Raw genomic sequence first — 15,145 nt, forward strand, 5'->3', positions numbered from 1 at the left:
TTAAGGCGGCATATGGGACACTTTCCTTTATTAGCCGAGGTGTAGAATACAAGGGCAGGGAGGTTATGCTGGAACTGTATAAAACGCTGGTTAGGCCACAACTGGAGTACTGCATGCAGTTCTGGTCACCACATTATAGGAAGGATGCGATTGCACTGGAGAGGGTACAGAGGAGATTTACCAGGATGCTGCCTGGGCTGGAGGGTCTGAGCTATGAGGAAAGATTGCATAGGCTGGGGTTGTTTTCCTTGGAGCAGTGAAGGTTGAGAGTTGAGGAGAATTTTTTTCACCCAGAGGGTGGTGGGAGTCTGGAACTCACTGCCTGAAAGGGTGGTCGAGTCAGAAACTCTCGTAACATTTAAGAAGTATTTAGATATTCACTTGTGTTGCCATGGGTCAAGCGCTGGAAAATGGGATTAGTGTAGTCAGATCTATGTTGAAAAACGTGGACACAATAGGCCGAATGGCCTCCTTCTGTGCTGTAAACATCTGTGAGTCTATCCCTCGATGTCATTCATCTCCATAAATCTGTCGATCTCTGTCTTGAACATACTCAATGATTGAGCTTCCACAGCCCTCTGGGGTGGAGAATTCCCAAAGATTCACCACCCTCTGAGTGAAGAAATTCCTCATCTCCGTCTTAAATGGCCTGGCCCTTTATCCTGAGATTATTTTCCCTGGTTTTAGACTCACCAGCCTGGGGAAACACCTTATCGGCATCTACCCTGTCACACTCTGTAAGAATTTAGTAAGTTTCAATGAGGTCACCCCCTCATTCTTCTAAACTCTTGAGAACACAGACCCAGTCTCCCCAATCTCTCCTCATGAGACAATCCCGCCATCTCGGGCACTAGCCTCGTGAACCTCCCTCGCACTCCCTCCATGGCAAGTATATCCCTCCTTAGATAAGGGGACCAAAACTGTACACAGTACTCCAGGTGAGGTCTCACCAAGACTCTAAACAACTGCAGCAAGACATCCTTCCTCCTGTGCTCAAATTCTCCGACCAAAATGCATCACTTTGTACTCCTCTGCATTAACACCTCATTAACATACAATCATGAAAAGTGGACAAATTTAAATTCAATTACTGAAAAAGAGAGAGACACGCTGTCGAAGTTTCTCATCTTGCATTTGTTGGGTGCCGATGACGTGAAAAGAAATCCAGAACTTTATTCTTTTGCCATTTTTAAAATAAGATGGCTGCGACAAGTCACATGATCACAGAGTTGGCCCTTTGCCCTGTGGAGCCTCATTGTACAGACCCCTTGTAATCAATAGAAGCAGAGGAAACGCAGACAAATTGGCTCCCCTCAACGGAAACGATCGCAAAGGAGAGAGATTGAAATTCGTTATATCAGAGGAGAGGCTAATAACCACCTCATCTCTCTCCTGAGGAGGAACAATGGAATGCCGGCCAGAAGCACAGAAACTGATGGTTAAGCTGCAATTAACCATCAATGGATCATGTCACATGACCTAAGCCTCTGGCCTTTTGGATAGTTTCAACATCACCTCTTTGGGCCTCAGAGGCAGTCTGCTGTTTCACATCCAATCAGTGAACCCCACCCAAGAAGCAGATCTCGAGGCAGAACAACAGCCTGCTCCTCGAAGCCTGTCTGCTGGAAGATTTCCTAACACCGCCCGCAGAACCGACCCAGTCTCTGTGTACCTAACTTCATCTTGCAGTATCAGCACCAACTGTAAAGCGAACTCTACACCTCCTGTCTTCAGCCTGTCGAGCTCTAGCTCCTACATGGAATAATTCCTCATTGGGCTCTGACTCTGGAAATCACGTGAACTAATATCCGTTTCTGTGGTTCTTGTACTGTTACTATCCACAGTTGGAAAACTCCCTTTTCTATCCCTCCTTTACTTTGTGAGTGTGTGGGTGTGGGTGTGTGTCTGTGTGTGGGTGTGGGTCTGTGTCTGTGTGGGTGTGAGTGTGTGTGTGGGTGAAGTGGGAAGTTGCGAACATTCCTCCCCCCGGGTTTTGAATGTGAAATAAACTAACCTTCCGAAGGACAGTCTGGGCTCCCTTCCGAATGAACCTCTGTGGCGGCACCATCAAGGGGCAAGACACACGGGACTGTTTAAAACAAAAGCCGATTTATTTAACCTACATCCAGACTGTTAAAATTCCAGCTCGGTAAATTTGGGGTTCGGGGGGTGGGGGGGGGATGTTGGAGGGAGCGGAATTATCAGCAGGAATCGCCCCCTTAGCTTTATCGAGTCGGAGGTTGGGGGGCTGGTCACAGTAGTTACGCAAGTGGACTAGCAACCCAGAGGCTCGGACTAACGCTCTGGATGTACAGTTCAAACCACAGCAAGGCAGCTATGTGGGTGGGGTGGGAGAGGGGGTGGTGGTGGTGCAGAGGTGGGAGGGCGTAATTAAAATCCAATTAATCTGAATCAAAAGCTGGTCTCGTGAAAATACCGGATTTTGCCAGAAAAGGTTTTTAACGCCAAGAGAAAGGAGGGGGTGGTGGGGGAAAAGGAAGGAAATCTGCCGCCTTTACCCAATCCGGGGTCCGCGCGTGACCCCGGACACGCGTCGGCGCGGCCCACTCTGCGCAATCGGCCAATGGAACTGCTTGCTTCTTGAGGGGCCTTGCGCGCGACGCCGGTGGAATGAAAAAGGTGGGAGGGGTGGGGGGGCGTTGTGGTGGATTAAAAAATAAAGTGGGAGAGAGAGAGGAGGGGGTTCGTAACCGGCCCGGCCCGGCACCGGTGACGGCTCAGTCCTGGATGTGGCCGACAGTGCCCATGACGGCGGCGGGGTCCAAGGCGTGCACGCGCTGGTGCCGGAGCAGGTAGGAGGAGCGGGTGAAGCCCTTGCCGCAGGCGGTGCAGACGAAGGGGCGCTCGCCGGTGTGGACCCGCTGGTGGGCCAGGAGGTGGGCCGACATGCGGAAGCACTTGGCACAGTGTGAGCAGCGGAAGGGGCGCTCGCCCGTGTGGATGCGCTGGTGCGACAGCAGGTTGGAGGACTGGGTGAAGCCCTTGCCGCAGAGCGGGCAGACGAAGGGGCGCTCGCCCGTGTGGATGAGCTGGTGGGTGAGCAGGTGCGAGGACATGCGGAAGCCCTTGGCGCAGACGGCGCAGCGGAAGGGCCGCTCGTCGGTGTGGATCTGCTGGTGCTTCTTCAGCTCCTCGGTGCTCTTGAAGGCCTTGCCGCAGAGCGGGCAGGGGAAGGGCCGCTCGTCGGTGTGCACCCGCTGGTGGGTGAGCAGGTTGGACGACTGGGTGAAGCCCTTCCCGCACAGCGGGCAGACGAAAGGGCGCTCGCCCGTGTGGACCCGCTGGTGGGTGAGGAGATGCGAGGGCTTGGTGAAGCCCTTGCCGCACACCGAGCAGAGGAAGAGCCACTCGCCGCTGTGCACCCGCTGGTGGGTGAGGAGGCTGGACGACTCGGTGAAGCCCTTGCCACAGGCAGTGCAGACGAACGGCCTCTCGCCCGTGTGGACCCGCCGGTGGATCTCCAGCTTGGATGGATAGCTGAAGCCCTTGCCGCACTCGCCGCACTCGTGCGGCCGCTCCCGGCGGCGGGCGGAGGGGAGCGGCCCCTGCCCTCGGCCCCCCCGGGTCCCCTCCAGCCACACTGCCGTATCCAGCCCCCCCTCCTCCTCCTCCTCCTCCTCCTCGCACACAAACACCTCTCCCTCCGCGCCAAGCGGCCGGTAATACTCCTCCTCCGCTGCCGAAGTGTCGAGGGGCTCCGCCGTATCCTGGAGCGACGTCTCACTCGGGTTCCCCGCTTGCGAATCCTCCATTTTCCAATCCTCCCCTGTTTTGTTTATTTTTTTTAAAACAAAGGAAAAAGAAAGAGGAGTTTGTATCAAGGCATCACCATCAAGAACCCAGAACCGACCGACAAATTTTAGTTCGGACGGGGCCATTTCCCCTTCTGTCGAAATCCAAACACGTCAAAGCGGCCGTTCACAAACGCGGAAAGCGTTTACGCCACAGAAGGAGGCCATTCAGCCCGTCCACGTCTGCGCTGGCCGGGAAAACACACGAATGGAAACAGTCTTCCAGTCGCAAACGCAGCCGTCAACCAGAGCCCCTTGCTTCCCGCCGTTTGAGCCAATATCGGATCGAGCTTGCCACCTCCCCTTGGATCCCCTGAGCGTTTAACTCGCTGGTCAGCCTGCCGTGTGGAACCTGATCAAAAGCCTTGCTAAAATCCTAAATATACTACGTCAGGTGCACTACCCCCATCGACCCTCCTCAGAGAATTCAGCGGGCTTTTTTTCTCTCCATTTTTTCGTGGGCGTCACTGGCCAGCATTGGTTGCCCGGTCCTTAATTGCCCTCGAGCTGAGTGACTTGCCGGGCCACTTCAGAGGGTAGTCAAGAGTCAACCCACAGTCATTGAGTAACGCAGAGATCAATAGATTCCCACCTATTTAAAAACACCAAGGGACACAGGGTCGGTGCAGGAGAAATGGGGTCGAGGTACAAGGTCAGCCACAATCCTCGTGGGATGGCCGAGCGGACTCGAAGGGCTGAACGGCCTCCTCCTGCTGCCCCCTTTTCTCGTGCTCTTATGTTGCCTTGGGTCTGGGAGTCACACACAGGCCAGATCGGGGAAAGGACAGATTTCCTTCCCTAAGGGATACGGGTGAGCCAGGTGGGGTGTTTTACGACTGACGACCGACACGAGATTTCAATTTTTATGGAGTGAATTTTAAGTTCCACCAGCTGCCGTGGTGGGAATTTGAACCCGGGGGAATTAGCCCGTGTCTCTGGATTTCTGGTCTAGCAGCAATACCACCAGGCCGGTGTCAGCCCGCTGGTCAGACATCAACTTCTAATAGGCCCCACCCACCAACCCTTCCCTTCGGTTATACCCTTTCCCTTTATGTATCTAAACAAGTTTCGGTTCTCCTCAAGATTTCTTGCCGATATATTTTCTTGCCCTCTCAGCTTTCCCGATTTAAAAAATTCCACTCGCAGGATGCGGGGGGCGGTGGGGGGAGAGAGTCGCTGCAGTTTTATTGTCCGTCCCTAATTGCCCTTGAGAAGGTGGTGGTGAGCCGCCTTCTTGAGCCGCTGCAGTCCATGGGGTGTAGGTACACCCACTGTGCTGTTAGGGAGGGAGCTCCAGGATTTTGACCCAGTGACAGTGAAGGAACGGTCGATATATTTCCAAGTCAGGATGGTGAGTGACTTGGAGGGGAACTTCCAGGTGGTGGTGTTCCCATCTATCTGCTGCCCTTGTCCTTCTAGATGGTAGCGGTCGTGGGTTTGGAAGGTGCTGCCTCATTTATTTTCTAATTCCTGCTTTGCTGATTTTGTATTTATTTTCGCCCCCCTGCACTTTCTTGACTCCTCCCGAGTCTCTGCAGGATTGAGCTGGTGGTATCAGCCATGGGCTCTCATTCCACCTCATCCTAGCCTGTAATCTCCTTCACCTTCAAAAGGGTGAAAGTCCTACCCTTTCTCTCACTGGGTTTGTGGTAGGAGGTTACAGAGAGAGGGAAGGTTGTAGGGGCTGGAGGAGGTTAGAGAGATAGGGAGGGTTGTAGGGGCTGGAGGAGGTAACAGGGATAGGGAGGGTTGTAGGGGCTGGAGGGGGTTACAGAGATAGGGAGGGTTGTAAGGGCTGGAGGAGGTAACAGGGATAGGGAGGGTTGTAGGGGCTGGAGGAGGTTACAGAGATAGGGAGGGTTGTAGGGGCTGGAGGGGGTTAGAGAGATAGGGAGGGTTGTAGGGGCTGGAGGAGGTTACAGAGATAGGGAGGGTGTTTGGGGCTGGAGGAGGTTACAGAGATAGGGAGGGTTGTAGGGGCTGGTGGAAGTTACAGAGATAGGGAGGGTGTTTGGGGCTAGAGGCATTCTTTTTTTAATTTATTCACGGGGATGTGGGCGTCGCTGGCTGGGCCCAGCATTTATCGCCCGTCCCTAATTGCCCCTGGAGAAGGTGGTGGTGAGCCGCCTTCTTGAACCGCTGCAGTCCATGTGGTGTAGGTACACCCACAGTGCTGTTAGGGAGGGAGTTCCATGATTTTGTCCCAGCGACAGTGAAGGAACAGCCGATATATTTTCAAGTCAGGATGGTGAGTGACTTGGAGGGGAAATTCCAGGTGGTGATGTTCCCATCTATCTGCTGCCCTTGTCCTTCTCGATGGTAGTGGTGGTGGATTTGGAAGGTGCTGTCGAAGGAGCCTTGGTGAGTTCCTGCAGTGCATCTTGTAGATAGTGCACACTGGCTGCTACTGTGCGTCGGTGGTGGAGGGAGTGAGTGTTTGTCGATGGGGTGCTCTTCAAGCAGACTGCTTTGTCCAGGACGGTGTCGGGCTCCCTGAGTGTTAGTGAAGATGCACTCACCCAGGCAAGAGATTGGGAGGGGTGTAGGTGCTGGAGGAGGCTACACGGATAGGGAGGTTTGTAGGGTCCAGAGGAGGTTACAGAGATAGGGACCTACCCTCTCCCTATCTCTGTAATCTCCTCCAGCCCCTACAACCCTCCCTATCCCGGTAATCTCCTCCAGCCCCTACAACCCTCCCTATGCCTGTAACCTCCTCCAGCCCTCCCTATGCCTGTAACCTCCTCCAGCCCCTACAACCCTCCCTATCCCTGTAATCTCCTCCAGCCCTTACAACGCTCCTTATCCGTGTAGCCTCATCCAGCCCCACAACCCTCCCTATCCCTGTAATCTCCTCCAGTCCCTACATTCCTCCTTATCCCTGTAACCTCCTCCAGCCCCTACATCCCTCCCTATCCCTGTAATCTCCTCCAGTCCCTACATCCCTCCCCATCTCTGTAACCTCCTCCGGACCCTACAACCCTCCCTATTCCTCCAGCCCTATGACGCACAGGTATCTGTTCCTCCAATACTATCCCCTCGAGTATCCCCGATTCCAATCATTCCACCAAGCTCTGGAACTTCCTCCCTAAACCTCTCCGCCTCTCTCTCCTCCTTTCTCACGCTCTAATGCTTCCCTCAACTTCCTGAGTGAGCCACATTTCTCATTCAATTTTTCTTTGCCAATGGAATGTATTTTTGTTGAATATTTTGAGCTGCTTCTTGAAATGTTCATTTATCTTCATACCTTTCAGTCTATCTATCCAATTAACCTTGCCAGCTGTCCCTTCATACCTATGCAATTGGTCTTGTTTAAGTTTAAGATTCCTGTTTGTGACTGGAATATGTCACTTTCAAACTTAACCTGGAATTCAATGGTATTATGATCACTATTTCCCAGAGGATCTGTTACCACGACATTACTGATTAACCCTACTTCATTATACAACACTCGATCGTAGATAGTTTCATCCTGAGTCGGTTCCACAATGTATTGGCCCCAGGAAACTGGAACCAAAACATTCGACAAGCTCATCTTCCGTACGACTCTTGCTTATTTGATTGGTCCAGTCTACGTGAAGATTGAAGTCCCCCACAATTATTACATTGCCTTTGTTTCAAGCTCCAATAATTTCTTGATTACTGCTCTGTTGAACAGCATAACTACTGTTCGGGGGCTTATAAACTACTCCCGCCAATGTTTTCTGACTCTCGCTATTCCTAATCTCCACCAGGGCAGTTTGTCCAGGACAAAGCAGCCCCGCTTGATTGGAACCACATCCACAAACATTCACTCCCTCCACCACCGACGCACAGTAGCAGTCAGTGTGTACCATCTACAAGATGCACTGCAGGAACTCACCAAGGCTCCTTCGACAGCACCTTCCAAACCGACGACCGCTACCACCTAGAAGGACAAGGGCAGCAGACGCATGGGAACACCACCACCTGCAAGTTCCCCTCCAAACCACTCACCATCCTGACTTGGAAATATATCGGCCGTTCCTCCACTGTCGCTGGGTCAAAATCCTGGAACTCCCTTCCTAACAGCACGGTGGGTGTACCTACACCACAGGGACTGCAGCGGTTCAAGGAGGTGGCTTCCCACCACCTTCTCAAGGGTAATTAGGGATGGGCAGTAAATTCTGGCCCAGCCAGGGAAGCCCAAATCCCGTGAATGAATAAAAAGAAAGCTCAAACTGAGACTACTTCATGATCTCTGAGCCAAGATCCTTTCTCACTCATGTCCTTATGTCATCCTTTCCTTCCATCCTTTGGCACTGTCTGCCTTTCTAAAATATTGAGTACCCTGGAATATGTATTTCCCACCATGTGTCTGTAATGGCAATTAAATCCAAAGCATTTAACGCTATTTGTGCCATAGAACCATAGAAAAGTTACAGCACAGAAGAAGGCCATTCAGCCCATCTTGTCCATGCCAGCCACTAGTCCATCTGTCTCACTACGGACGCTTCATGCATTCAAATGAAAAACCTCCAATTTCAATGTTTTACTTCTATTCCCGATGGGAAGGGGTCACCAACAGTGCTATCAAGCAGCATTTGCTCAGTAATAACCTGCTCACTGGCACTCAGTTTGGCTTCAGCCAGGGTCACTCAGCTCCTGACCTCATTACAGCCTTGGTTCAAACATGGACAAAAGAGCTGAAGTCCCGAGGTGAGGTGAGAGTGACTACCCTTGACATCAAGGCAGTATTTGACCGAGTGTGGCATCAAGGAGCCCTCGCAAAACTGGAGTCAATGGGAATCAGGGGGAAAACTCTCCGCTGGTTGGAATCATGCCTAGCACAAAGGGAGATGGTTGTGGTTGTTGGAGGTCAATCATCTCAGCTCCAGGACATCACTGCAGGAGTTCCTCAGGGTAGTGTCCTCGGCCCAACCATCTTCAGCTGCTTCATCAATGACCTTCCTTCCATCATAAGGTCAGAAGTGGGGATGCTCGCTGATGATTGCACAATGTTCAGCACCATTCATGACTCCCCAGACACTGAAACAGCCCATGTCCAAATGCAGCAAGACCTGGACAATATCCAGGTGGCAAGTAACATTTGCGCCACACAACTGTCAGGCAATGATCACCTCCAACAAGATAGAATCCAACCATCACCTCTTGACATTCGATAGCATTACCACCACTATCAACATCCTGGGTGTTACCATTGACCAGAAACTGAACTGGACAAGCCATATAAATACTGCAGCTACAAGAGCAGGTCTGACGCTAGGAATCATGTAACAAAAGCAGAAAATTCTGGAAAAAATTCAGCAGGTCTGGCAGCATCTGTAGAGAGAGAAACAGAGTTAACGTTTTCAGGAACTCTGTTTCTCTCTGGAGTCCAGCTCTTTTGTCCATGTGTGAACCAAGGCTGTAATGAGGTCAGGAGCTGAGTGACCCTGGCAGAAGCCAAACTGAACGTCAGTGAGCAGGTTGTTACTGAGCAAGTGCCGCTTGATAGCACTGTTGGTGACCCCTCTCTTCAGAGCTCGAAACATTAACTCTGCTTCTCTCTCCACAGCTGCTGTTAGACCTGCTGAGGTTTGCCACCATTTTCTGTTTTGGCTTCAGATTTCCAGCATCCACCATATTTTGCTTTTAGCTAGGAATCCTGTGGTGAGTAACTCACCTCCTGACTCCCCAAAGCCTGTCCACCATCTACAAGGCACAAGTCAGGAGTGTGATGGAATACTCTCCACTTGCCTGAATGAGTGCAACTCCCACAACACTCAAGAAGCTCGACACCATCCAGGACAAAGCTGCCCTGCTTGATTGGCACCCCATCCACAAACATTCACTCCCTCCATCACCGACACACAGTGGCAGCCAGTGTGTACCATCTACAAGATGCATTGCAGGAATTCACCAAGGCTCCTTAGGCATCACCTTCCAAACCCACGACCACTCCCATCTAGAAGGACACGGGCAGCAGATAGATGGGAACACCACCATCTGGAAGTTCCCCTCCAAGCCACTCACCATCCTGACTTGGAAATATATCGGCCGTTCCTTCACTGTCACTGGGTCAAAATCCTGGAGCACCCTCCCTAACAGCACTGTGGGTGTACCTACACCACTTGGACTGCAGCGGTTCAAGAAGGTGGCTCCCCACCACCTTCTCAAGGGGAAATTAGGGATGGGCAATAAATGCTGGCCTAGGCAGCGACGCCCACATCCCGTGAATGAATAAATTAAAGAAAAAGTCCGTATTCACCAACATACATTTTTTGTTAAGCTCTCCGTCCCTTCACGACCCACTGTGCTGGTCCTTACTCACGTCACTATACTGTTTTGATACCTCGACCTTTCTCTTTAAATTTATGGATCTTCCTTCACTTGAACCCTCCCCCCGTCGTTGCTAGTTTAAAGTCCTGAGCCCTGTCCACAGCCCTAGTTGTATGACTGGCCAGGAAACAGGGCTCAGCCTGGTTCAAGTAGAGTCCATCACAATGGAAAGCTCCCACATCCCTGAGTGCTGCTGCCAGAGCCCCATGAATTGAAAATCCTCAGATGTAGACTCAGACATTTACAGCACAGAAGGGGGCCATTCAGCCCATGCCGGTCCAGCGCTTGGCCCATAGCCCTGGAGGCTATGGCAACGCAAGTGAATATCTAAATACTTCTTAAATGTTACGAGAGTTTTTGACTCAACCACCCTTTCAGGCAGTGAGTTCCAGACTCCCACCACCCTCTGGGTGAGAAAATATCTCCTCAACTCCCCTCTTAGCCTCCCACCTCTTAGCTTAAATCTATGCCCCCTGGTTATTGATCCCTCTACTAATGGAAAAAGTGCCTTCCTATCCACCCTATCTATGTCCCTCAATCTCTATCAGGTCCCCTCTCAACCTTTGCTGCTCCAAGGAAAACAACCCCAGCCTATCCAATCTTTCCTCATAGCTCAGACCCTCCAGCCCAGGCAGCATCCTGGTAAATCTCCTCTGCACCCTCTCCAGTGCAATCGCATCCTTCCTATAATGTGGTGACCAGAACTGCACGCAATACTCTAGCTGTGGTCTAACCAGCATTTTATACAGTTCCAGCATAACCTCCCTGCTCTTATATTCTGCGCCTCGGCTAATAAAGGAAAGTATTCCATATGCCTTCTTAACCACCTGATCTACCTGTTCTGCTGCCTTCAGGGATCTGTGGATATGCACACCAAGCTCCAATCGGCGCTCCTTTTTTTAAAAAGGATTCTTCCATGGGGTGTGGGCGTCGCTGGTAAGGCCAGCATTTGTTGCCCATCCCTAACTGCCCTTGGACTGAGTGCCTTGCCCGGGGCCATTTCATTAACTAAGAGTCGACCCACATCGCTGTGGGGGGTCTGGAGTCACATGTGGGCCAGACCGGGTAAGGACGGCAGATTTCCTTCCCCACAGGGACATTAGTGAACCAGATGGGGTTTTTTTCTTTACAGCCATCAATGGTCGTTTCGTGGTCACCATCGCCGCGACTCGCTTTCAATTGCAGATTTATTAACTGAATTCAAACTCTATCAGCATCCTTGGCCCTCAGAGCCTGGAGCCTCTGGGCTGCGGGTCCAGCAACATTACCGCTACGCCACCATCACTCCTGTACGATCTCCCCGAGCTTTCTTTTTCCGTTTTATTCATTCACGGGGATGTGGGCTTTGCTGGCCGGGCCGGCATTTATTGCCCATCCCTGGTTGCCCCTTGAGAAGGTGGCGGCGGTGAGCCACCTTCTTGGGCCGCTGCAGTCCCCGAGTGTCCCCGATTGCAATCGTTCCACCGCTGGCGATACCCCACCCACCCGCTCGCTCGGGGATTCCCTCCCTCCAAACCTCTCCGCCTCTCTCCCTCCTCCTTCAAGACGCACCTTAAAACGTCCGCTGCCAACTGAGCTGCTTGCCCACCCACCCTAATGTCCACACAGCACATGGCCCGTGGTCGAATTGACCCCAATAATTCCCCCACCCACTGCGAAGCTGCCTTTTTTTGGGGGGGGGGGTTGGGGTTTCACTATGTTGGGAGGTGCTATGTAAATGAAATCTGCTGCTGCACTGCGCGTGCTCTGGGACCACAGGCTGGCTGAAGGGGGGGGGGGGGGGGGGGCGTGCCCCTCCCTCTAGCCCGGAGTGCGCCTGCGCACCGGGCTCCCCGCTGCGATGGATAGGATGTATTCCAGCCCGCGGGGCATGCTGGGTAAGGTGGGCGGCCATTGAAGGGCGGGGAGGCAGGCCGCTGCCAATCAAAGAATCGTGTGCCTGGGCTCGCCGGGGAGGGGTCGGGTCTGGCAGGTGGATTGGGGAGAGGGCTTTTAACAACAGCGACAGGGGGACGGAGTCTGAAGCAGGGAGACAGGGAGAGTTACAACAACATTGTGCAAAAGATAAGCAGAGCAGGAGGGAGGGAGGTTGAGCAACGAGGCATTGACCTTCCACAGAGACACAAGGCTAAAATTGCCTCTCTATCCCCGCCTCCCTTGGTTCGTTTATTTTTCTCTCACAATTTGCTAAATGTTAAAGACAGCTAATTCCGAGTTTTAAACTCCACCTTTCAATTCTCTTGCCTGCTTAACTCCTGAGCTGAAGTTTATATACACCCCCTCCCACCCCACACACACCCACCCACCCACAATGAGTTGGGATATTCACAGAGAGCCATTCATTCACCTCCCTCTGCTCCGGGGTGATTGATGTGAACCCCCAGCCAATCGGGCGCACAGGATGAGGGGGGGAAGGGCAGGTGCCAGAGCTCCAACCAATGGCGATGCAATGGGGGGAGGAGGGCGGGACATCTCTCCCTCATTGTCTGGAGGACAAGAGTGGGTGGGTAGGTAGGTGAGGTTGGAGTGGGGGCGGGGGTACGGTGAAAGGGAGCTCATGATTTCTTTTGCTTCGATGCATTTTATTGAAGACTGAATGCACAGAAACCTGGACTCTTGAGGCGTTTGTGCACCTGACGGGGATAAACAGGGAAACCTAACCTCTCATATTAATATTGAACGGCCCCCTTCAATAACCCCTCCCCCCAAAAAAAATAATTAAATGTTTTACTCACAAGGTCGTTTTCTTCAATAACAATTCGTTTTTAAAATATTACGGGATTGTAATATTTGCAAAAAAAATGTGCAAACGATTTAAAAATAAAAGCTCTTTTTAAGATAGATATACACATAGATAAACACCCCCACTGCACCGCACCAAGCCCAGCTCCTCAAATTCTTCATTCAGACAAAGAGAGCAGAATGCAGCTCACTGGAGGGCCCGGATCCACCCCGGCACAGGGCGGATGTCCCACCTCCTTACCCAGGTTCCATTGGCTACCAGCACCACCAGCTTCCGGATCGCTTCCCATTGGACCAGAGCTCGGGTCAATCATTGGTCAGGATTTTCTTTATATTTCTGCAGAGCTTCGAGGTTCTGTTGAAGGGTCGTGAGGATTCGAAACGTCAACTTTGCTCTTCTCCGCCGATGCTGCCAGACCTGCTGAGTTTTTCCAGGTATTTCTGTTTTTGTTTTGGATTTCCAGCATCCGCAGTTTTTTGTTTTTATCTCATCAGAGGGAGATTGCAGCAGCTTCCCCCAGACTCATGCTTGGACCTGCACAAGAACATTGCAACAGGGAGGCATGAAAGCAAAATGCTGTGGATGCTGGAAATCTGAAACTAAAGCTGAAAGTGCTGGAAAATCTCAGCCAGTCTGGCAGCATCTGTGGGGAGAAAGACAGAGTTAACTTTTCGAGTCCGTAAGACCTTTCTTCAGAGCAGAAAGTGCTGGAGGGAGAAACTCAGCAGGTCTGGCAGCATTCTGTGGAGAGAGCGAGAGAGAGAGAAACAGAGTCCAATATGACTACTCCCTTTCCACAGGTGCTACCAGACCTGCTGCGTTCACAAAATAAAAGAAAAGTACTGTGAAATAAAAACAGGAAATGCTGGTAAAACCTGGGAGGGAGGGAGGGGAGAGTAGAACTCAGCAGGTCTGGCAGCATCTGTGGAGAGAGAAACAGAGTTAATGTTTCAAGTCCAGTATAACTTCTTCAGAGCTAAAGGGAAGTAGAAATGTGATGTGATGGATTTGATACTAGTCTAGGAGGAGGTGGAGCAAGATAGAAGATCAGGGATAGGTGACAGCTAAGGAGAGATTGACAAAGATGTCATGGACGCAAGAGATAGGGAGTGTTACTGGGAGTGGTAAAGACTAGAGAAGGTACTGATAGTGGCATAAAGGTAAGATAGCAGAGGGTGTTAAGACTGCGAAAGCTGGAGGAATGAAAAAGAAACACAATGCTGGAATAACTCAGTAGGTCTGGCAGCATATTCCTGTGTATAAGTAGTAGCTTGGCATTCGAGAACTTGAGTATTGCAGTAAAAAGAGACAAGCTGTCGAAGCTTTTCGTCTTGCACTCATCAGGACAGATTCGCAAGAATACCAAATCTCAAAGGGAACATCATGCAGTACAATGAAAGCAACATACTGCAGGTGCCAGAGATCAGAAATAAAAACAGGAGGCGCTAGAGCTTTTCTAGCAGGTCTGGCAGCCGCTGTGGAGAGAGAAAAATAAGAGTTGACATTTCAAGTCCCTACAAAGAAGAGTCATATTGGACTTGTAATGACAACTCTGTATCTCTGCCCACGGATGCCGCCAGACCGGCTGTGCTTTTCCGGCACTTTCTGAGCTCACAGAATTGTTACAGCACAGAAGGAGGCCCTTCGGCCCATCGCATCAGCCCCAGCTCTCTGGACGAGCAATTCACCTCGTGCCCTTTCCCCACCCCTTAACCCTGCACACTCTTCCTTTTCAGATAACAGTCCAATTCCCTCTTGAATGCTTCGATTGAAGCTGCCCCCACCACACTCTCAGGCAGCACGTTTCGGATCCTAACCACTCGCTGCGTGAAAAAGCTTTTCCTCATGTCGCCTTTGCTTCTTTTGCTAATTAACTTTAAATCTGTGCCCTCTCGTTCTCGATCCTTTCACGAGCAGGGCTTGGGCTGACAAGTGGCAAGTAACATTCGTGCCACGCAAGTGTCAGGCAGAGACCATCTCCAACGAGAGAATCCCAACCATCGTCCCTTGACATTCAATAGCATTACCATCACTGAATCCATCACTATAAACATCCTGGGGGTTACCATTGACAGAAACTGAACTGGACTAGCCAGATAAATACTGTGCCGGGGCTGCTGGTTCTCTTTGCCTGTGAGCACTTTCATCATTACCTGCTTGAGAGAGACAGAAGTACCAGTGGAGTCCGACCACGAGCTCCTACAGAGCATTTTACGCAAACTGCTACTATCTCCTCCGAAGCAATTGCGAAGGATGTCACTCCGATTATGGAGATATCACCTGGACGTGACAC

At 51.5% G+C, this 15,145-nt stretch overlaps 1 protein-coding gene across 1 annotated transcript; it reads right to left on the reverse strand.

Moving 5' to 3' along the window:
- Positions 1–2,713: 2,713 nt before the first annotated feature.
- Positions 2,714–13,069, reverse strand: LOC144674960 (uncharacterized). Its single transcript, XM_078536051.1, has 2 exons — positions 12,845–13,069; positions 2,714–3,787 (listed from the first exon to the last, which is right to left on the reverse strand). The coding sequence occupies exon 2, from the start codon at positions 3,771–3,773 to the stop codon at positions 2,739–2,741; it is 1,035 nt and encodes a 344-aa protein (XP_078392177.1). The 5' UTR covers positions 3,774–3,787; positions 12,845–13,069; the 3' UTR covers positions 2,714–2,738.
- Positions 13,070–15,145: the final 2,076 nt, after the last annotated feature.

Source organism: Cetorhinus maximus, unplaced genomic scaffold, assembly GCF_964194155.1.
Source record: "Cetorhinus maximus unplaced genomic scaffold, sCetMax3.hap1.1 HAP1_SCAFFOLD_869, whole genome shotgun sequence".
NCBI lineage: Eukaryota > Metazoa > Chordata > Chondrichthyes > Lamniformes > Cetorhinidae > Cetorhinus > Cetorhinus maximus.